The sequence below is a fragment of the Tursiops truncatus genome, chromosome 13 (genome assembly GCF_011762595.2).
Source record: "Tursiops truncatus isolate mTurTru1 chromosome 13, mTurTru1.mat.Y, whole genome shotgun sequence".
Lineage (NCBI taxonomy): Eukaryota > Metazoa > Chordata > Mammalia > Artiodactyla > Delphinidae > Tursiops > Tursiops truncatus.
In genome coordinates this window covers 51072916-51097359 of record NC_047046.1, presented here as the reverse complement: position 1 = coordinate 51097359, position 24444 = coordinate 51072916, and the positions used below count along the sequence as shown (strand labels likewise).

Below are 24444 nucleotides of genomic sequence, written 5' to 3'. Positions count from 1 at the left end.
CAAACTGGTGGCTCTGCTCTGTCTCTCTAATAGCATTTTTTTGTTGTTTAATTTTTATTGCAATATAATTGACATATAACATTTTATTAGTTTTATGTCTACAAAATAATGATTTGATATATATGTGTGTGTACATATATATATACACACACACACATATATGTTGTGAAATGACAGGTGTAATTAACACCCATCTCAAGAGTTAACAGACTTTTTTCTTGTGATGAATAACTTTAAAGATTTACTCTCTTAGCAACATTGAAATATACAGTACAGTATTGTAAACTGTCATCACCTTGTTGTACATCACATCCCCAAGACTAGTTTATCTTATAACTGCAAGTGTGTACCTTTTGACCACCTTCACTCATTTCGCTCACCCGCACCCCCCCACCTCTGGCAACCACCAATCTAGTCTCTGTAGTTATGAGTTCAGTTTTCTTTTAGATGCCACATATTAGTGAGGTTATATAGTATTTGTCTTTCTCTGACTTACTTCACTTAGCATAATGCCCTCAAGGTTCATACATGTTGCCACAAATGGCAGGATTTCCTTTTTTATGGATGAATAATATTCTTTTGTGTGTGTGTGTGTGTGTGTATATACACACACACACACACACACACACACACACACACACACCCCATATTTTATCCATTCATCCATCGATGGACACTTAGCTTGTTTCCACATCTAGGCTACTGTAAATAATGCTGCAGTGAACATAGTGGTGCAGATATCTTTTCAAGATAGTGATTTTATTTCCTTCATATAAATACCTAGGAGTGGAATTGCTGGATCATATAGTAGTTATATTTTTAATTTTTCAGGAACCTCCATACCGTTTTCCATAGTGGCTGCACGAATTTACATTCCACTAGCGAATGCACCCTTTTCTCCACATCCTCACCAACACTTGTTAATTTGTTGTCTCTTTTGATAATAGCCCTTCTAACAGGTGTGCAGTGATATCTCACTGTGGTTTTGATTTGTATTTCCCTGATGATTAATGATGTTGAGCATCTTTTCATTTACCAATTTCATCTACCAATTTCATACAATTGGCCATTTGTATGACTTCTTTGGAAAAATCTGTCCATTTTTTAATCAGCTTGTTTCATTTTTTCCTATTGTTGTATGAGTTCTTTATATATTTTGGATATTAACCTCTTATCAGCGAATTTTCACAATCAGTGAAAATTGTGAATATTTTCTCCTGTTATCTAGGTTCTCTTTTCATTTTGTTGATGGTTTACTTTGCTATGCAGAAGGTTTTTAGTTTGATATAGTCCCACTTGTTTACTTTTGCTTTTGTTGCCTTTGTTTTTGGTGTCAAATCCAAAACATTATTGTCAAGACCAATGTCAAGGAGCTTGTACCTATGTTTTCTTCTAGAAATTTTATGATTTCAAGTCTAACATTCAAGTCTTAACTCGATTTTGAGTTGATTTTTGTATATGGTGTAAGATAGTGGTCCAGTTTCATTCTTTGGCATGTGGTTGTCCAGTTTTCCCAACACCATTTATCGAAGAGACTGTTCTTTCCCCATTGTGTATTTTTGACTCCTTTGTCATAAATTAATTGACCATGTATGTGTGGGTTTATTTCTGGGTCTCTGTTCTGTTCTGTTGATCTGTGTGTCTGTTTTTATGCCAATATACTGTTTTGATTACTCTCCCTTCCTAGTCCAGTTTGAAATCAAGGAGAGTGATTCCCCCAGCTTTGTTCTTCTTTCTCAAGATTGTTTTGGCTATTTGAGGTCTTTTGTGGTTCCCTACAAATTTTATGATTGTTCTATTTCTGAGAAAAATGCCATTGGAAGTTTGATAGGGATTGTATTGAATCTGTAGTTTGCTTTGGGGAGTATGGACATACAATATTAATTCTTCCAAAACATGAACATGGAATATCTTTCCATTTATTTGTATTTTCTTCATTTTTTCCCCATCAATATCTTATAGTTTTCACCTCCTTGGTGAAACTTATTCCTAGGTATTTTATTCTTTTTGATGCAATTGTAAATGGGATCATTTTCTTAATTTCTCTTTCTGATAGTTGGTTATTCTTAGAAAAGCAATAGTTTTTTTTTTTTTTTTTTTTTTTTTTTTTTTGCGTTACGCGGGCCTCTCACTGTTGTGGCCTCTCCCATTGCGGAGCACAGGCTCCGGACGCGTGGGCTCAGCGGCCATGGCTCACGGGCCCAGCCGCTCCGCGTCATGTGGGATCCTCCCGGACCGGGGCACGAACCCGTGTCCCCTTCATCGGCAGGTGGACTCTCAACCACTGCGCCACCAGGGAAGCCCCAGCAATAGGTTTTTTTATATTGATTTTGTATCCTGCAACTTTACTGAATTCGTTTATTAGTTCTAAAAGTTTTTTGGCGGAGTCTTTAGGATTTTCTCTATGTAATACCATGTCATCTGCAAATAGTGATCATTTTACTTCTTTTCTAAGTTCGATGCCTTTTATTTCTCTTTATTGCCTAATTGCTCTGCTTAGGACTTCCAATACTGTGTTGAATAAAATTAGCAAGAGTGGGCATCCTTATCTTCCTCATCTTTGAGGAACCACTTTCAGCTTTTAACCCTTCAATATGATATTACCCATGGGCTAATTATATGGCCTTTATCATGTTGAGTTATGTTCCCTCTATACCTACTTGTTGAGAGGTTTTTTTAATCATGAATGGATTTTGAATTTTGTGAAATGCTTTTTCTGCATGTATTGAGATGATCATATGGTTTTTATCCTTCATTTTGTTATGATTTATTGCAGATGTTGAACCATCCATTCATCCCTGGAATAACTTCCACATGGTATATGATCCTTTTAATGTGTTGTTGAATTCAGTTTGGTAATATTTTGTTGAGAATTTTTGTATCTATGTTCATCAAGGATATTAGCCTGTAATTTTCTTATCTTGGAGTGTCCTTGTCTGATTATACCAGGGTAATGCTGGCCTCATAAAAGGAGTTTGGGAGAGTTCCTTTTTTCTGTGTTTTGGACTAGGTTGAAAAGGTGTTTAGTGTTATTTCTTCTTTAGTATTTGGTAGAATTCACCAGGGAAGCTATCTGTTTCTATAATTTTGTTTTTTGGGAGGTTTTGATAACTGATTCAATCTCCTTACTAGTAATTGGTCTGTTCAGATTTTCTATTTCTTCATGATTCAGCCATGACAGGTTGTGTATTCCTTGGAATTCATGTATTTCTTCTAGGTTGTCCAATTTTTTGGTGTATCATATTCATCATAATCTCACAATCCTTTGTCTTTCTGTGGTATCAGTTGTAATGTCTCCTCTTTGATGTCTAATTTTTTTCAGTTCTTTTTTTCTTGGTGAGTCTTGCTAAAGGTTTCTCTGTTTATATATATTTTTAAATATCAGCTCTTAGTTTCATTGATCTTTTCTATTATCTTTTTAGCCTCTATTTCATTTATCTCTGCTCTGATCTTTGTTATTGCCCTCCTTGTACTAATTTTGGTCCTAGTTTGTTCTTTTTTCTCTGTTCCTTGAAGTGTAAAGTTAGGTTGTTTACTTGAGAACTTGCCTATTTCCTGATACAGGCACTTATTGCTATGAATTCCCCTCCAGAACTGCTTTTGCAGCATTCTGTAAGTTTTGGTATATTGTATTTCTATTTTTTATTTGTCTCAAGATATTTTTTCATTTCTCTTTTGAGTTCTTCTTTGACCCATTGGTTGTTCAGTAGCATGTTGTTTACTCTCCACATATTTGTGAATTTTCTTGTTTCCTTACTATAACTGATTCTAGTTTCATACCATTTTGCACAGAAAAGATGCTTGATATGATTTCAGTTTTCATAATTTTGTTAATAGTTATTTTGTGGCCTAACATATGATCTATTCTGGAGAATATTCCATGTATACCTGAGCAGAGTGTGTATTCTGCTGATTTTCGGTGGAGTGTTCTGTAAATGTCTGTTAAGTCCATCTGGTCTAACATGTCACTTAAGTCCATTGCTCCATTGTATTGCTGTCTTTTTCTCCCTTTACGTCTACTAATATTTGTTTTATATATTTAGGTGCATCTGTGTTGGATACATAAATATTTATAAATATTATATCATCTTGTTGGATTAACCCCTTTATCATTATATAATGCCCTTCTTTGTCTCTTGTTAGAGTCTTGTCTTAAAGTCTATTTTGTCTTGTATAACTTTCCCAGCTTTCTTTGGTTCCATTTACATGGAATATCTTTCCATCCCTTCACTTTTAGTCTATGTGTTATTACATCTGAAGTGAATCTCTTGTAGACAACATAGTTTGGCCTTAGATAAGTCCTTTCTTATCCATTCAGTCACTCTTTGTTTTTTGATTGGAAAATTTAGTTCATTTACATTTAAAGTTATTGTTGATAGGTATGGACTTACTGCCATTTTATTCATTGATTTCTAGCTATTTTGTAATTCTTCTATTTCTTTCTTCTTCTCTTGCTTCCTTTGTGATTTGATGATTTTTGGTAATGCTGTGCTTAGACTCCTTTTTCTTTATCTTTTCTGTGTCTGTTATGGGCTTTTGCTCTGTGATCACCATGAGGATTATATTTAAATGTAACAGTCTATTTTAAGCTGATAACAGCTTGTTTGAATGCATTTTAAAGCTTTACATTTTTACTCTTCCCACCACACATTTTAAAAGGTGTCACAATTTACATTTTTTTATCTTGTGTATCCATTAACAAATTATGGTAGTTATAGTTTTTTTTTACTACTAAAATATAGTGTATTTTACTATAGTTACTTTACTCTGTCTTTTAATCTTCATGCTATATCTATAAGTGATTGACCCACCACCATGACAACATTAGATTATTCTGAATTTAACTATACATTTACTTTTGCCAGTGAGATTTATATTTTCATATTTTTTCCTGTTACCAATTAGCACCCTTTTGTTTCACCTTAAGGAACTCCCTTTAACATTTGTTGTAAGGCTGGTCTAGTGGTGATGAGCTCCTTCAACTTTTGCTTATCTGGAAAATTTTATTTCTCCTTAAATTCTGAAGGACAGCTTTTCCAGGTAGAGTATTCCTGGTTGGCAGGTTGTTTTTTTTTCTTTCAGCACATTGATTATATGTGCCACCCTCTTCTGGCCTGCCAAGTTTCTACCTAAAAATTTGCTGATAGTCTTATGGGGGTTCCCTTGTACATAACAAGTTGTTTTTCTCTTGCTCCTTTTAAGATTTTCTCCTTTAACTTTTGACAATTTAATTATAATGTCTCTTTGGATTCTTCTTTTTTGGAACTCTGGGATTCCTGGATTTATTTCCAGGTAGTCTGTTTCTTTTCCCAGGTTAGGGAAGTTTTCATCCATTATTTCTTCAAATAAGCTTTCTGCCCCTTTCTCTCTCTCTTCTTCTGACACCCCTATAAATGTGAATATTGATCTGCTTGATGTTGTCCCATAAGTCCTTTAAACTCTATTCACTCTTTCTTATTCTTTTTTCTTTTAGCTGGTCTGATTGAATGAATTCCAATACACTGCTTCTAGTTCCCTGATTCTTTCACGTCATCTAGTCTTCTGTTGAACCCCTTTATTGAATTTTTCAGCTCAGTTATTGTATCCTTCACCTCTGTGGTTTCTGTTTAGTACTTTCTTATATTTTCTTTTTGTTGAAATTCTCACTTTGTTCATGTATTGTTTCCCTGACCTCTGTGAGCATCTTTATGACATTATTTGAGCCCTTTATCAGGTAAAAATTATTTATCTTAATTTCATTAAGGTCTTTTCCTGGGGTTTTATCTAATTCTTTCACTTGGAATATATTCCTCTCTTTCTTCATTATTTTGACTCTCTATGTTGGTTTCTATGCATTAGATACAATAGCCAGTCTTGAAGGAGTGGCCTCATGTAAGAGATGAACCTTATTATTCAACCCTTCCGTGGCTCTTGGTTGTCTCTCAAACCTTTGTCAATGTCCAGCCTACTTTGTTCTTAGTGGCTCCCAGTAGTTGTGGGTATACCAAGACCTGTCAGTGTCCCAAAGAGAAGGATCTCAGCACCTAGATGCAGGCTGATTGGAAGCTGGACACTCAGGCAGCAACTTTTAAAGTATGCCCGTATACCTCTTTCAGGGGAAGACTGAGAGATGGGCATTCTGTCTGCTCCCTCTGCACTGAGCCCTAGGGGGATAGCAAGTTAAGAACTATTTCTTTGTTTGCTACCATGCAGTTGAGCCCATGAACACAAGCCGTGCTGCTCACCAGAGCCAGATATCAAGGGATGTGTCCTCTGAGCAGCAGCCACAAAAGCTGGAGCACCAGCTGTTTGCACAACCTCCATTCATAGAAACACTGGTGACCCAGGGCAGGGCAAAGGGAGAGCGCAGAGATGGCACCCACTGGCCTCCCCAGTCTCTGGAGAGGATTGCAGTTGGCCCCTAGATGTTGTTAAATTATAAGCCTGACCCTCAGGCTGCAGTTAAGATCTATGAATAGGCCTCTTTCACTTACATACTGGGCATTTCAGTCTGCTGCCTCTGCCCTGTGCCCTGGTGGCATAGCTTAAGATCTGCTACTCTGTTTATTAGAGTCCTGTGGGACCCAGGAACATAAGCCTTGTTGGCCAGCAGAGCCAGGCAATCAAGAGGTATGTCCCCTGGGCAGTAACTGCAAAAGCTGGGGTGCCAGACGTGTGTATAAGCTCCTTTCCAGGAGATACCTGCTAGTGAGGCAGAAGGAGAGCATGAAGATGGTATGGTGCCCACTAGCCTCCCTGGTCTTTGGAGAGGATTACAGTTGGCATCTAGATGTGTACTAAATTAAAAGCCTGCCCCCTCAGGCCAAAGCTTTTAAGATAAGCAAATAGGCTTCTTTAATGAAAAGACTGGGCATTTTAGTCTGCTGCCTCTGTACTGGGCCCTGGGGGTATGTCCATGGTAAGTCCATGAGAGCCCATTAAGAACTATCTCTTAGTTCACTACAGCCTTATGAGTCTCTTGGACCCAAACCCCACTGGCTTTCAGAGCTAGATGTTATGGAAGCCCATCTCTCAGGTGGAAGTCTTAAAAGTTGGGGTGCTAGATGTAGGGTCCAAGCCCTTTGCTCCTCAGGGAGAATCCAGGAGTTGTGAGTTCCCTCCTCGTTGCGTGTCGCCCTGCCGGGAGTGGGTTTTATAGCAAGGTTGTGATCAGCCTCTCATACCCATTTCAGTGTGTCTTCTTGTTCACTCGATGCGTAGGAGTCGCTCAGCTAGTTTCTGGATTTCTTTCAGAGGGATTGTTGTTCAATTTGTAGCTGTAGATTCAGTGTGTCAGTGAAACGAGGTGAGTGGAGGAGGCTGCTTTGTTGCCGTCTCAAACCAGAACTCTCCAATAGAGTTTTATAGGTAATTATTCAGAGTTTTTCTATTTTGGGGATCTGAAACACAGTAAATAGCATCCCCAGATGCTTTGAGGCATAGCCCTATGCCCTCCTTCCCAGCCCTGACCTAACAGTCTGCTTCTTGGTGGTTCTAGAAAAATAACTGTGTGCTGCCTGAGGATCTGAAAAACTTTTACCTGATGACCAATGGCTTCCACATGACATGGAATGTGAAGCTGGATGGTGAGTCAGCCTCCTTGCTGTAGGGGAACATTTCCCTGGCTGAGAGGTTAGATGAGACAACTCTGAGGGCCTTTACAACTTATGAGTCTGAATCTGGACAGTTTTTGTGGGTTCTTCTAAAGTGCAGTGTCCAGAAGCTGTGATTATCTCCCAAAGCTAACACATGCCATCATTGCATCACCCACTGCCTCCCCAGCCCCCGTGCCAGGGTCTACCCAGTACTTAACTGGAAGCTCAATTTAGAGGCTTCTTGTTGGCATGAGGTGGAGGGAAAGATTAGTCACTACACAAAAATCCTGAGCCACCTCGAACTTAAATCCTCTGAGGATTCCACCTTGGAGCAGTCTCCTCAGGATGAGCTGCAGTGACAGCCTCTGGTGGTCATAAGAGGGGGGGCTCCTTCCTTCATTCCCAGCATGGTGGAGACCTCAGGGCTCCGAGGTCTGGACCTCTGACCCTCAGACCAGAGCCTTTCCTTCTCTGCCTCACATCTCCTCAGCCTGAGTCATCAACCGCCTTAGTTGACAGGCTATCATCCTTGGTATTAAATACATCCAGGATAAACATTTCTATCGTGAATGTGGGAAATCGCACCTTGGTACATGTCAGAGATTCAGGTACTATGCAGGCATGAAAGTCAGTGCTGCGCATTCAGGTGAAGACTCTAGTAACATTCCACAGACTAGGAAATCCAGATCTAGCCCCTGGAGTCCAGCTCATTCCTGACACAGACTGCCCTGTCCTCAAGAGGACTTTATTATCTCCAAACTGCAGCCACATCCCCAGATCTACTTTGGTCCTTGGGAATCAGCCTATACCTCTCCTTGCTGCCACTAAGAGTGCAGTCACTTCTGTGACACAGCAAATCTGCAGAACTGACTCCTCCCCTTCATTGCTGCTACCTCCTAGGTTCCCTTGTTTTGGTGACTCCCCAAACCTTCCTGTTTTTCTCGCAGCTGACCAGGGGCATATTTCATAGCTTACTACTAAGCATTTAACATGAACTTTTAGCTTAGAATCATTTCCTCCGATGGTCTAGAAACCATTGTTGTCACCAATATCAGAAACCCTCATGGCCATGGCCTTTGGAGTCTGGAGCAACAGAGAGAGTGGACAGAGGCTAGAGTGACTGTCACGTTTTCCCTTGCCCACATCACGGAGACAGACTAGCCCCTTCAGAAGCCTGCATCAGAAAAGAAACATTTCATGAAGGTTTTATGAATGAGTCCCTATTCATTATTAATACTTTTTTTAATGTAATCCTCCCAACCCATCTTCTTATCCTTATCCGCATTGCTGTACCCATTCTTTACTGGATGGCTAAAATCATTATCAGAAAAGCCAGCAAAGGCAGCTTCCAATGTTTACCTCCTTAGTGGTCTTCTCTTGGACATTCCATGGTCTGTACACCAGCTGTTTTATTGCCTTAAGTTATTCCAGTTTTTTAGCAGTCATATGTCCAAGTCTTTGTGTGCCATCCCATGTCCAGCACCCTATATTATAAGGATTCTGTATGATAGATAAGGAAAATACATAGTCTGCCTATTTCTTGTTTATACCTGAATTACAGAAGACTGAACCAAGCAAGAAGCCTTTCAAGACAGTTTGCTCTGTTGAGTAAGAAAAAATGATAAGTAGAGGGGGAGATAGTTTCCATAGTGAAAGCTTATGACAAGAAGGGTAGAAGCAGTCAGTTATATAATCAAAGCTGTTACTCCTTTGGAAAGTATAACCCTTCATTCAAGGGATGGCGGGAGCAAAAACATTTTTTAAGTCCTTTGCTCTTCAAACTAGGGCCCCTACCCTAGAATTCCCAGTTCTTTTTGAGAATCCCCTTTTAAAATTTCCTTTGGTGCTCCACCCTAACACATGCAGTGGGGACTCTTCACTCATGGCCCCAGCTGTTTGCTTTTTTTTTTTTTTTTTTGCATAAAAGGCTGGTGCTTTGGAGCATGTAGTGCATTGATTCTCTCCTTTCCACTTTCCATTCAATTCCTCAACCCTGGGATCAAATAATAGCTGGGCTTAAGTTAGTCAAGCAGAAGCCCTTCTGATGACCATGGTAACTAGCTTATTACTCCATGTAATTCTTTTTGTTAACATTCCCATAGAACATACCATTCCATTGGGCAGCATGGCAATTAACAGCATCTCAAAACTGACTCAACTCAACCAGTCTTCCCTGTACTCACTTCCTAACGCACCAACTCTTGCAGACCTGGAGGACGATACACAAGAAGGTAACTGGAGGGACTTCTGCTTTGAGTTAGAAGTCAGCCTGCTTGTTTCCATTTTATAATGTTGAAAATAATAGGAAGAAATTGTGGCATTGTTACATGTTCCCCTAAACCCAACCCTTCCCATTTATGGCTTCTCTGAACCATGGGAGTAAGGTTAAAAAAAAAAAACAAAAAAAAACAGCCTGTATCAAAAAAGGAAATTTTCATGAAGAAAATGCCAGGGTTGGGATCTTTGTTTCCAGCACCCACTTCAGTCCCTGGCACATAGTAGGCAGTTAATGAATACCTGGTAAGTGAATGAATGTTACAGATTAAACTTCACTCCACATTTCAATATTGAGAGGTTTCAGGGACCGTGGCAGTCTAAATGCAGCTCCCTTCCTCCCTTCAGGCTCTTTGCCACTTCTGATTGAAATGGCTTATAATTCAAATGGCTGCTAAAGCTATGATCAACTATGTATAAGTGAGGACTTCAGTCAGAACTGTGTTTGGCTGCGTATAACAGACCCCCATTACAATGTTTAAATAGTTTATTTTTCTCATAATAAGAAATCTGGAACTAGGCTGGTGTAGCTGCTTGAGAAACTCAATGATAAAGTCTCCCTCTGGATTCCTGGTGCAACAGCCTTTGTGTTTGTTTGGTTTTCATCCTCATGTTTGAAGAATGTGGGCTCTACCTCCAAGCTTCAAGTCTATGTTCCAGGCAGGAAAAAGAAGAGTAAAGGGCAAAATAACTGTCTCTTGGCAGAATAGTTTCCTTTTTGTCAGAAAAATAATAGTTTTTCCAGAAGCCCCTCCCAATAACCATTCGCCAGAATAGAGTCAAAAAGGTTACCCATAGTGCAAGTGAATTTGAGGAGGTAAGTATTTTTAGCTGTGTAGTATTGCCTCATCAAACAGAACTGGAGTTTTAAAAAGGGAGAATGAATATTCAGTAGGCAACTAGTGTCTCCAATACTAATGCCTTGGAGTGCATTGAAATTCTGACAGAGAGAACTGATGCAAGGCTTTCTCTTTCAACTGGACAAGCAGCTGCACAATAGGAGGAGGAGTCCAAGAGCTGAGCCTGTAAAGTGTTGGGCCCTGGGAAGAGTTTATCACTTAGAAATGTGTGGAATCCTCAAGGGTGGGAAAAAGGTCACATTTGCTTCATATGTGTATACTGGGGCTCTCTAACCCCTAAAAGGCAAAGGAGTTGTTAAATAAGTAGAATGGGTATACCCTGCTTTTGAAGCTGGTAGATAAAGGTAGACTAGGATTTCAAGGGACCTCAGCAAAGGACAGGTAGGGGTAGAGACCACACTGTCCTACATACTGATGGGGATAAAAACCACGTGGGCTTCTGGCACCTTCTGAGTTCATGCTTTTTAGGATAGTCCAACAATTAGACCTAAGTTTCATTAACTTAAGTAGAAAAATGCTGACTTTTCTCAGGGGACTCAGCAGTTAGAAAGAGGACAATCAGGAAGCAATATCAGAATACACAACCAGAGAAGTAACACTGCTAGAGGACACAGATGAAAACCTAAATAAAAACAAGAACACTTAAGGGCATTTAAGACAGCACAAAGACTTCCTATAGAAAAAAAGTAAAAATTCTTGATTAAACAACTGACTAGATGAATTGAAGACAAGTATAAATATTGAGACCTGAGTTAGTAGCCTGAAAAAGCAAGTGCAAGAAATATCTAAAAGGACAGATAAATAAATTTTAAAAGGAGAAATGAGTGAAAAGGTGGAGGGTGAGAGAAATAGAAAATACATCCAGGTGACCTTCCATTGGAATTATAGATGCTCAAAAAGAGAAAAAAAGCTGGAAAGGGAATAATAAATAAACAGTAATAAACAAAAACTTTTATTCAATCTGCAGATTGAAAGGGCTCTCCTAGACTCAAATTGAATTCAGGAGAAAACAGACACCTAGGCATTACATGATGCAGAAAAAAATCACAAGCTTCTAGGCAAAAATAACAAATTACTTGTGAAGAGAGAATAATCAGACTGACATCAGACTTCTCACCTGCAACAGTGGAAACTAGAAGGCAGTAAAAAACATAAACAGGTTACTGAGAGAAAAAGTGAAAATCAAGAGTCCTATATATACAGATGAAACATACCTCTCAGGTTATTAGAAGAATATTAAAGGATGTGTAAAACTTTAAGAACATAAATACTCCAACCAAAAGACAGATGAAACGGAATGGAGATCTCAAGATGCAGATATATAAAGAGGAAAGGAAACAAGAGATTAGTGAACCTCCTATGAAAGAGAAAGACTTAATTAAATCTTAATATCCAGAAATATATACAACTTTTACATAAGAACTCTTGGAAAAAAGGGGACATAGTGCATAGAATATGTTTAAACATATACCCTCAGCTAAACCTAACAGAAAGGAGAGAGGCAAGGTATAAGAGCTTTATGCGTTAAATTGTGTCCCTTCCCCCTGGAAATATTCATATATTGAAGTCCTAACCTCACTCCCTCAGACTGTGACCTTATTTGGAAATAGGGACATTATAGAAGTAAGTAGGTAAGGGGAGGTCATACTGGAGTTGGGTGGAGCCCTAATCCAGTATGACTGACAACCTTTTAAAAGGGGAAATTTGCAGATACAGATATAAAAGAAAGCCATGTGAAGATGAAGACAGAGATGGGGTGGTACTTCTACATACCAAGGAAAGCTAAAAGTTGCAAGCAAACCACCAGGAGCTAGGGGAGAGGCATAGAACGGATTCTTCTCCACAGCCCTCAAAAGGAACCAACCTTGACCTTGGATCTGTGGCCTCCAGAAGCGTGAGATAACAAATTTCTGCTATTCAAGCCATTCAGTTTGTGGTACTTTGCTACAGTAGCCCTAGCAACTAATACAAGGAATGTTCCAGAGAGTCCTTTTAAAAGAAAATGTAGGACAAAGAGGAAAGGAAGTAGAAAGTGGAAGCCCTCATCCTACTCTAGGAAAGAAATAGTATGCCTTGTTGGGGGAAACAGAGTGTCTTGGTGTATTGGTTTTCTATTCATGTATAACAGATTACCAAAAATTTAATGGCTTGAAACACTACAAATTTATTATCTAACAGTTTTCATGAGTCAAAAATTCAGCTACAGATTAGTAGAGTCTTCTGCTTAGGATCTTATCAGACTAGAAACAAGGTGTCAGCTGGTGCTGTGATCTCATCTGAGGCATAGGGGCCTCTTCCAAGCTCACCGGGGGTTGACCTTATTCAGTTTCTTGCAGTTGTGGGATTAAGTCCTTGTTTTCTTGTTGCCTGTTGGCCAGGGCTCACTCTTGGCTCGTTTAGGCTGCTCTCAGATTCTAGCCACAAGACCCTTTCACAATATGGCCACTTGCTTCTCAGCCAGCAGGAATATTTCTCTCCAGTCTGCTACAACAGAGTCTCATAATGTTACCTAATCAAGGGAATGACTACTCCATCATATTATAGGTCCTGACCACACTCAGGGGAGGAGGTTGTACAGGTGTGTATACACACAAGCATGAATCTTGGAGGCCATCTTAGAATTCTGCATACCACATTTGGTTAGAGAAACAATGGCATATTGTTTTCAAGTAAGGGTAGAATCATATGGATCCAGTCATGCAAATACATAAAAAAAGGAAGATAGGGCTTCCCTGGTGGCGCAGTGGTTGAGGGTCTGCCTGCCGATGTAGGGACGCGGGTTCGTGCCCTGGTCCGGGAGGATCCCACATGCCGTGGAGCGGCTGGGCCCATGAGCCATGGCCGCTGAGCCTGTGTGTCCGGAGCTCCACAACGGCCTGTGCTCCACAACGGCAGAGGCCACAGCAGTGAGAGGCCCGTGTACAGCAAAAAAAAAAAGGAAGATAACCATTAAAGGAACAAAAAATTACTTTAGAATCTCTAACCTAATAAAGGAATGTTGAATCACATGAGTAAAAATAAGAAAAAGGGAAAAGAAACAACATTATAAAATAAGCAACAAAACATTAAGAGGAATAAAATAAAACAGATAAATCATTATGTTAAGTGTGCTGGGATTGAATTTCCCTTTTGAAAAGCAGAAACTATCAGATTGATATAAAAAGCAAAGCTCATCTATATGTTATTTTCAGAAGCATACTTAAACTGATGAAGAGGCCTCCTGGTAATGGCAGATAGGTAATTCAGAGCAGTCTTCCTGCTGAAGACAACTGAAAAGTCAGGGAACATATAAAAATCATCAAATAAGAGCTAATAAGATGATGAGATAGCACCAGATCAACATCCAGAAGAAGACAGAAATCCAGGGAAGAGGCTCAATGTTTAGGGTTGCTTTTGCCTAGGATACGTTGTCATTTTCAAAAGAGGCAATGAGGCTACTCAAAAGCTGAGAATTTGACCCATATGTGAGACTAGAAGAATAAAATGGAGTCTAGAACCTACAAAAGATGGCACCCATAAAAACTACCCTACCCTTTTGGTTAGCACCATGAGGAGCTATATACTGTAGGAGATAGAATGAACCAGAAATAACCACTCTTCACATGGACCGAAGCCCAAGTATAAGTCACCTGTGCATCCCAGAAAATGTTAAATCCCAAAATTGGACTAATTTGATTCCAGATTACTAATCTCCCCAGGGGCCTGGCAGAAAAAAACAGCAATTCACGCCAGAGAAATGAACTAAAATTGACTGTTTATGGTTGCACAGCTCTAAATATACTAAAAACCATTAAATTGTACACTTTAAGTGAATGGTATGGTAGGTGAATTATATCTCAGTATATAACTCATATAAAAAAAAATTCTTCCCTAGAGGAAGAAAACATTATCCTAGACCTCATTGTTTTTATAAATAATTTTTCAAAAATAATCCTACTTAAAAAGAACCAGGCACATGAAGAAACACAACACCATGAACAAGAACCAGCACAAATAACAGGTAACAGAAAGATATCCACTGTTATTCCTGAGGGTGAAATTATTAGGCACAGACTGTAGGACAGTGTGCTAATGTGCACATGGAGATAAAACCAAACTAAAAATTCAGTGAAGAACTAATAACAGTGACATTGTAGATTTGACCTTATGATTCTGGCCATATGGCATACTACCTTTTACCAGATCAGGACTTGTGCAGATAATACTCTAAACTCTGGGGAAACTTTTAAAATAATTACCTAAAAGGACTGGAGAGTAACCAAAAATAAGCAGAAACGGGAGTGGCATCTACAAATGGCACAAGGGAACCACACTGAATGATTTTCCTATTTTTATAACTTTTCACCTGAGGGCAGACCCCAGTCAGCATCAGTCAAGGCTGCTAAAACTTGGTGGGAGCCTACAGTCTGGACTTTTTATTTCATCCAAGATGGAATAGTAGAGGCCAGATTTATCTTCCCACCTGGAACAACAAAAAAAACCAAAAACAGACAAAATATATAAAACAATGGATGTTGTCAAGATACTGACCACCAGACAGGGAAGAATGTTGAGCTCTGAATGATGGGAAGCAAGTGAGGTGAACCCTAGCTTATTATCTGAAAGTTTCCAGTCGACAGCATAGAGAAGGGAACCCAAGGAGAACCTGTTGTACCTGTTGAGAAGACATAACTAAGAGCCCAGCTGGATGAAGACAGGTAGAGTTCACAGGACTGAGTAACAGAGAGGAATGAGCTGCATAGAGAGAGAACTGCAGAGATCTGCAGAGTGTCCTCAAGTATTCAGGAAAGAACTGATGAGCACACACGTGTGAAGATACTACCCAAGGCCAGGGACAAAACCACCCAAGAAGATTAGAGGGAAAAATGCCTGGTACTCACACTGAAGCAGGAATAGTGTCCGTTTCTACCGTCCAGGTTGAAACACCTCATGGCTTACACAGAATTAGGTAGAGTACTCAGAAGGGTCCTGCCTCAGTAATGGGGAAAAAATTAGCCCTAGGTTAAATGCTGCCTTGGGTTCTGCCTGTCAAATACTAAGCACAAGACCTGAAAGTATCTGTTTTCAAGTAATTTAACTGTGTCACAGAACAAAGTTCAACAATATTTATAGAAATATAAAAATAGCAAGCACTCAACAATGCAAAATTAACCATTTCTGGCATCCAATCAAAGATTACCAGGTATGCAAAAAAGCAGGAAAAAAATGACCATAATGAGGAGAAAAATTAATTGAAACCAATCCAGAATTGAGATACAGTTTAGAATTAGCAGATACAGACTTTAAAACAGTCATTACTATATTCTATATGTCCAAAAACTTAGTACAGACATGGAAGATAGGAAAAAACAAATCCAAACTTAACTTTTAGAGATGAAACTAGTTTCTGAGATGAAAAATACACTGGATGGGACTAACAATAGTTTAGATATTGCCAAAGAAAAGACTGGAGAACTTAAAGACATAACAATAGACAGTCCAAAATAACACAGAAAGAAAATAAAAAATTATTTTAATCAAAATAGCATCAGTGAACTGAGGGACAACAAATGGTATAATGTATGTATAATTGGAGTCCCTGAAAAGTGGGGGTGGACCAGGAAATACTATTTGAAGAAATAGTGGCTCAAAACTGTACCAGTTACTTGGAAACTTAAACCATATCTAAGAAGCTTAACAAGCCAGGAACAAGAAACATGAAGAAACAATACTAGGAAACATAATCAAATTGCTTAAAATCAGGGATAAAGAGAAAATCTTAAAAGCAGTCAGTGGAAAAAGACAATTCCATACAAAGGAGCAAAGATAAGGATAATAGCATATTTCTCATTGGAAACAATTCAATCAAGATAAAATACTCAGGGAAGGGGGAGGGATAAATGGGGAGATTGGGATTGACATATACATACTACTATATATCAAATAGATAACTAATAAGGACCTACTGTATAGCACAGGAAACTCTACTCAATACTCTGTAATAACCTATATAGGAAAAGAATCTAAAAAAGAGTGGATATATGTATAACTGATTCACTTTGCTGTACACCTGAAACTAACACAACATTGTAAATCAACTATCCTCCAATAAAAAGAAAGAAAGAAACAATCAGAGGAAAATCTTGCTGTTAGACCAGAATAAAAAATAAATACATTAAAAATTTAAAAATAAAATATTCTTTAAGCAAATTCATTTGATTAAAAAAAAGTTAAAATACTCAAAGGAAAAAATTGTCAACCTAGAATTCTATACCCCATGAAAATATCTTTCAAAAACAAAGGCCTTTTCAAAAAGCAGTCTGGCAATGTCCATTCTATAATACTTCAGGGTGTCTAGCCATATAACAAAAGCACCAGAACAAAGGGACAGGTACAGAGATGATTACTGTAGCATTTGTAGCAGAATAATATTGGCCCCCTATCAATAGGTGGCTCACAGGATAAATTAGGGTGCATCCGCTCCCACAAACTGTCAGGCAGCCATTAAAAAGAATGCATTAGAGTTACATCCCTTAGAGGGCTTTCCACATTGTATTATTGTATAGAAAGTAAGATTCAGGTAACATGTGTGGTATCCCATTTTTATATAGTAAACGATCTCACAAAATTTAAATGTATACCTATATGTCTGCCTAGGACCATATGAGATGAATATGAAGGTATAACTGCCAGGGGAGGGTAAAACCATGTTAAAGAAACAAAAAAAAAACACAAAAAGTCTTCTTATTTAGAAATGTAAATATTTATGCATTTATGTAAAATTATATGTATGGGTATATGTGTAAATCAAAAATATTATTTTTATATACTCTGTTTTATCCAATCTCTCCTAGGTTTGTTAAACACTTTCTACCCTAGTCACTAATGCTAATCATTATTGCATAATTGCTGTAATGAAAGAAGCAGGAGAGAAGGTTTCTGATGGTTGCATTTCTAAGAATTTATCTTTTTTCTGTTACATCATGGTATTTCGTTTCTAGGTAGGTATTTCTAACAGAGCCAGACTTAGCATTAATTATAATGTTATAATTATAATAGAAATAAACATAACATGCCACGAATATACATTTTAGACAGAGGAAAAAGGATTCTAATCAAAAGATCATGAAGTGCTATAAACGAGGGAAAACCATGTATCTGGGGAAAAAGAAAAAAGTTGTTCAGATTACTCTGACTTATGTAGTCCCACTCCCAAGAAGTTCAGTTTGCTGTCCTCATGCCCCCTTCCCCAGATTCCATGACACTCTGTTGGTGGTAGGGGAGCCCAGACAGAGGCTTAGACCATGAATAAGACCCAGGACATTTAGAGTATAGAATACATTTGGTCCACATTTGAAAATAATAGTTAAGAATATGTTTGAGATAAGGCTTTTTTTCCCTCTGTTTTTTTCATCCAAGCAAAGCTGGATGAATAAGTATGTTTGAGCTGAGTGTGTTTGAACATTACCATTAACTTCTGGGTTTGCAGCTAGTGAGAACCAGCCAGAGAAGCCTCACTTTGATTCTCGCAGTGTAATATTTGAGCTGGATCCTTGCAACGGAAATGGGAAGGTTTGCCTTGTCTACAAAAGAGGGAAACCAGGTAAGAATCATGGCAGGCATGGTCCTGTAGCTTGGGAATGGCCTTGGCTGACCTTGCTCTCCAGCCATCACACAAAAGGCATGCTCTTCCCTGACCTCCTGAGGTGCTGCTGGGTCTCTTGTAGATGCCAAGACCCAGAAAACCCCTTTGGTCCTCTCTGAGCATCCCCCTCCAGGCCAATTACTAGAGTCTTTTTAAGCTATTGTCATTTGTGTCACTTGTGAGTTACTGCAAAATAATAAGATTAGGATAATAAGTGAATAAATGCTAAAAGAAATAGTCATTCTGTTTATAACTCCTCCAGCAGGCTCATGCATTAGAAAAGCATCCAGGAAAAACATTGTCTTTTACACGTATTTATGTAGGCCAATTAACAGCAATAAAAATCTGAATTACTAGACCTCAAACTAAGATCCCAGATGGGAAATCAAGAGAAGGCGGCTCTGGCTTCTTGAGCAGTGGGCACCACCTGGCCCTCTAACAGCAGTTCAGTCCCTAGGAACTACAGAGTTGGACAATGTCCAGCCCTCTTCAAGTAGCTTTCTGCCTGCAAAGGGTGAGAAGACACACCAGGGTTTACCTCTGGGGGAAAGGAGAGATCATCTCCAGCTGGAGGAGTCTTTGTGAAGTAGCCTTTGAGCCGCATCTTTTTTTTTTAAAAAAAATATTTATTTATTTATCTATTTGGTTGCACCGGGTCTTAGTTGCAGCATATGGGGCCACAACTAAAGAGCTCGTGTGCCACAACTAAGGAGCCAGTGAGCCGCAACTAATGAGCTGCATCTTGAAGTATAGGTCTGAATGAGATATGGGGGGTGTGGGGTGTGGGGCAAAAGGGGGCATCCAAGCAAAGGGATATGGGTAAAAGCTATGCCATGAGAGAATGCACCTGATTTGGGGGGAATGACAATTCCAGTTCATTGGCCACGTGGTTCATCTTGTGGATGAGGAGGAGATGACACCAGAAGCCCTGTGATTCCCTTTCATGTGGAGTTTTGAAAGCCAGGTGAAGGGGTTTGGATGTTACGTGGAAGTAGGTGGGGAGTCAAGGTTATTTAGCAGAAGTATGGCAGGATTCAAATGAAAATGTGACCACAAGCAGAAATGGAAGTGGAAGGTACTGGAGGATGGAGGCCACTTAGGGAGATGTTACAGCCATTAGACAGGAGATGAAATAGGAGAGGCCTAGGAGATGAACTAGGAGTACTAAGAATGGACGGTCAGAAGCAAGCGTGAGGCAGGAGCTGGTACAATAGTGCCTGCTTCAGCTCAACCAGCACATCACACAGCCGCACAGGCAGGAGTCCCAGGAGAGGAAGCTGGTCTGGGCTCCTCCATGGTGGTTTCTCACAGCACTTCTAATTCCTGACAGACCTCCTGAGAAAGCCAGAACTGTTCAGACAGAGTGCCTCTCCATCAGGAAGGCTGAGACCACAGTATGTACCTATTGGGGGAGGGGGAGTGTTGAGTCCGCACAAGAAAGGAGTGCTGCTTAGATAGCCTGAATGCACAGATGGCCAAAGCCCAGCAGATAGATCAGTCGACTGACTGATCAAGAATTTGTAAAAGAATATAAAGAAGCCAGTAACAGTGGTCACTGGAGAACAGAACTGGGAGGTTGAAGGGAAAAAAGGGAACTTTTACTTATAGTTTACATTCCTTCTACTATTGAAATTTGTTTTAACCATGAGTAGATGTTGACTTTATAGATAAAAGGAAAAAAGTGTTAAGCCATCCCTTCCTTTATGTCCTTTGCTATTTCAGCATTAGCACAAGACACTGAGATCTGGTTCCTGGACAGAGCATTATACTGGCATTTTCTCACAGATACCTTTACTGCCTATTATCGCCTGCTTATCACCCACCTGGGCCTGCCCCAGTGGCAGTATGCTTTCACCAGCTATGGCATTAGCCCACAGGCCAAGGTAAGGGGGGACCACCTGTCATCTCAAACTGTAGAATGTATCAGAATCTTCTGAGGAAATGCTTAAATTGCAGATTCCCAGCTTCCTCATCTGATGCAGGAGATCTGGGGTTGAGCCCAGGAGCGTGTATTTTCAATAAGCAAGGCAGGTGCTTCCAATTTAGGTGGACAACCTCACTTTATACTAATCTAGTTAAATGGTTCCCAAACTTGGCTGAGCCTCAGAATCACCTGGGGAGTTTTTAACTTCTAATGAAAAGGGGTTGGTGGTGGGGGGAGATTAGGTTTGACCATTCATTTTGGATAGGCAGTACATGCATACAGGAACAGTGAAAAATCAGTTATTCACTGGCCAGCTTCCCCATCCACTTCCCCACAGGGAGCCACTGTTAGTTTCTCTTGTGCCCTCACTGAGATACTTTATTGGATAGAAAGCATGCATGCATGCATACAGTTTTTGGTTCCTTTTCTCTAAATCACAAGTGCGATATACTATTCACATTGTTCTGCACCTTCTTTGCACTTAACTCTATGTTGGAGCTCATTCCCTATCAATATATAGAGAGAGCTGTCTTTTTCAATGATACAGAGTATTTCAAAGTATGGATGTGCCTCATTTCTATTATAGATCCAGACACCATTTTAAACATACAGATGTCAGGTAATGCTGATACACTGCCTGGTTTGAGAACACCAGGTGTGTCTAGAAGAACTTTTGACTGGGTGGCAAAAAATGAGGGACTCGATGAATGTATTCATCAAGTGGACCTCACTTTCCTCAAATGTCACATGACAGTGACATACATCCAGGCAACATAGTGGGTGGTTGTGATCAATGAAAATAAATGTAGATGCCCTTTGCCCTCAGCTGCCCAGAAAGCCTGTAGGGAAGAGAGCAGGCAACTTCCCTCAGTAGAGGCCTGCTCTGGCCTCTGTCTGCTCCTTCCCTGTGGGAAGGATGCTACCAAGTCCACCTGATGGGCAGTGGCTGGTTTGGAGGCAGAACAATTAGGACACTGTACCCTGATGATTTGGGACCTAGCATACCAGGCTCAGTGCATACTAGGTTAGAAGGAAGCACATTTACTCAGATTCTTAGTCCTCATGTTTAAAGGTTATGAGACCCCATAAAGCAATGTGTGTCTTCCCTTTTACCTAAAGGAAGTGCTAATAGATTTTAGAGGCAGTTTTTCCTAAAGTCTTTTACTCTGCCTCATCTCCCCAGCTCTCTATCCCTGTATCTCCCCTGAAGAGCATAAACACATACTCCTCTCCTTTGAATTGTGACCCTCTCTCCTAATTCTGCCTTACAGCAATGGTTCAACATGTATAAACCCATCACCTACAACACAAACCTACTCACGGAAGAGACCGACTCCTTTGTGAACAAGCTGGATCCCAGCAAAGTGTTCAAGAGCAAGAACAAGACCTTAATCCCCAAAAAGAAAGGGTCTGTTCAGCCTGCATGTGGCCAGAAAGGGCCTGCAGGTCCTCCTTCCACCTCTAAATCCTCCTCTGGCTCTGGAAACCCTGTCCGAAAATGAGCACCCCACCTCCAGCTCCCTGCCAGCCCCACAGCGATGATTTCCATGCACAGATGCCCCGGGCGTGGCCCAAGCCTCAGATTCTGTGTGTGGAACCATAGTCCCCTCCCCGTCTGAGTGACAAAATCCTAGGCCTTTTTTACTGCCATTGGCTTGAGCCAGGACTTGGAAAAGCATACTCAGGTCTCCCCAAGAATCCTTCCCTCATACCCCTTACAGCAGGTTGTACCACCTACTGATTCTGGAAGCTGTGGAGAATGTAAGGTGCTGTGTAAGTGACTAAGTAGATCTGTTAAGAGCTTTCTTCTCTTTCTACTCCAACCCCCTACCCCTCAACAGTAATTAGAGAAGTCCCCCATAGAAACCACTGGTTTTGACCTATGAAGCATTACAACTATGCTGCTCAATTGGTAGCCACTTTTTAAAGCAGCTAAATTTAAGCCATGTTAAAAATTCAGTTCCTCAGTTATATTAGCCACAATGGGAGTATTCATGTGGCTAGTGGATTCTGTATTAGCACAGAGATGATCAAACATTTCTATCAATCATCACAGAAAGTTCTATTGGGCAGCACTGCATTAGAATACTTCTGCATTACCCTTCCTCAGATCAGTTAATTTTTGTTAGAGAATATTAATACCTTAATTTGATGGGTTATAATGATGTTCCATGAAAAACCTTGAATATACATTTTTATGTTCTTTATAGCCTTCACCACAAAGATCTTGCGTTGCTCATTTTCAGTTTCCTATAGTTTCTCATCTTCATCGGTTTCCTATAAAGCTTCTTGTTTCCAGTTTTGTGATGTGATATTTGCACATTTGCCAAAATTATCATCTTTCTCACTTGTTTTTAAAAGAAGAGGTGATTCTGCTGTACCATTAAAACCAAAACAAAATAAAATCTCCCAAGCATTGCTTTGCCAGGACTCTTCATGCAGAGTTTTGATGAGATCAGTCACTGTTGACAAGAGCCTCCACCTGCTCTACCTACTCACAATTGCTTAACAATTCACTGGGTAGCAGAAAAGAATAGAGAGGAACCAAGTTGTCAAGGATAATAATAGCTGAGGTTTAGTCTTCCAGAAGCATTTTTCTGCCAAAACTCATCAAAGAGAACCAGCAGTGCCAGATAAGAGATTCCAGCATTTGGCTGCTTCCCCAAGTCAGGGTTAGAAGGGGATTGAGAAGTTGTGTCATCTTCCACTGTGGCAGGTGTCCTTCCTCTAGAGATCATGGAGCCCCTGAATTATTTCTTAAGTCCTGGTCCAGCTCTGGATTTCATAAATGAAGCAGCAGAGGAGCCACGAAACAGTGGCGGCCTTCAAATCAGTGACAATCAGGTGGAATCCCCAAAGGGCTGTAGACAGAAGGGGGTTCCAACAAGGAAAGATTTGAGACCTGCCTCAGGAGGAGCAGAGCACTCAAGAGCGGGAATGGCTACCCAATATATAGGACCCAGTGCAGAATGAAAATGTGGGGCCTTTTCTCCAAAACTCAGATAAACTACCATTAAAAGTACTGGACTTCCTTGGTGGCGCATGAGAGTTCACCTGCTGATGCAGGGGACACGGGTCTGGGAAGATCCCACATGCCGCAGAGTGGCTGGGCCCATGAGCCATGGCCGCTGAGCCTGCACATCCGGAGCCTGTGCTCCGCAATGGGAGAGGCCACAACGAGAGGCCCGCGTATGGCAAAAAAAAAAAAAGTACTAATACGGAGTAGCAATTCTAATATTAGACAAAATAGACTTTAAAATAAAGACTATTACAAGAGACAAAGCCACTACATAATGATCAAGGGATAAATCCAAGAAGAAGATATAACAATTGTAAATATTTATGCACCCAATATAGGAGCACCTCAATACATAAGGAAACTGCTAACAGCCATAAAAGGGGAAATCGATATTAACACAATAACAGTAGGGGACTTTAACACCCCACTTTCACCAATGGACAGATAATCCAAAATGAAAATATAAATAAGGAAACACAAGCTTTAAATGACACATTAAACAAGATGGACTTAATTGATATATATAGGACATTGCATCCAAAATCAACTGAATACACTTTCTTCTCAAGTTCTTGTGGAACATTCTCCAGGATAGATATCTTGGGTCACAAACAAAACCTTGGTAAATTTAAGAAAATTGAAATCATATCAAGTATCTTTCCTGACCACAACGCTATGAGACTAGATATCAATTATAGAAAAAAATCTGTAAAAAATAAAAATACATGGAGGCTAAAAAATACACCACTAAATAACCAAGAGATCACTGAAGCAATCAAAGAGAAAATCAAAAAATACCGAGAAACAAATGACAATGAAAACACAATGACCCAAAACCTATGGAATGCAGCAAAAGCAGTTCTAAGAGGGAAGTTTAGAGCAATACAATCCTACCTCAAGAAACAAGAAAAATCTCAACCTAACCTTACACTTAAAGCAGTTAGAGAAAGAAGAACAAGAAACCCCCAAAGTTAACAGAAGGAAAGAAATCATAAAGATCAGATCAGAAATAAATGAAAAAGAAATGAAGGAAATGATAGCAAAGATCAATAAAACTAAAAGCTGGTTCTTTGAGAAGATAAACAAAATTGATAAACCATTAGCCAGACTCATCAAGAAAAAAAGGGAGAAGACTCAAATCAATAGAATTAGAAATGAAAAGGAGAAGT

The 24444-nt window shown here is 39.7% G+C and overlaps 1 protein-coding gene across 6 annotated transcripts in view; it reads left to right on the top strand.

Moving 5' to 3' along the window:
* The window catches only part of TPGS2 (tubulin polyglutamylase complex subunit 2), a 77757-nt gene that overhangs the window by 32163 nt on the left and 21150 nt on the right, over window positions 1-24444 (top strand). For 2 of the 6 annotated variants that reach the window (XM_073790672.1, XM_073790673.1), the window contains exons 3-4: window positions 7478-7565; window positions 9677-9805. In XM_073790672.1, coding sequence (XP_073646773.1) covers window positions 7478-7565; window positions 9677-9805 — 217 coding nt within the window. Of the gene's footprint in view, window positions 1-7477; window positions 7566-9676; window positions 9806-17541; window positions 17689-18176; window positions 18291-19662; window positions 20016-20054; window positions 20216-21527; window positions 22675-24444 lie in introns of those variants that run through there. The other 4 variants (XM_019930376.3, XR_002175403.3, XM_019930375.3 and 1 more) reach the window with 4 other exon arrangements.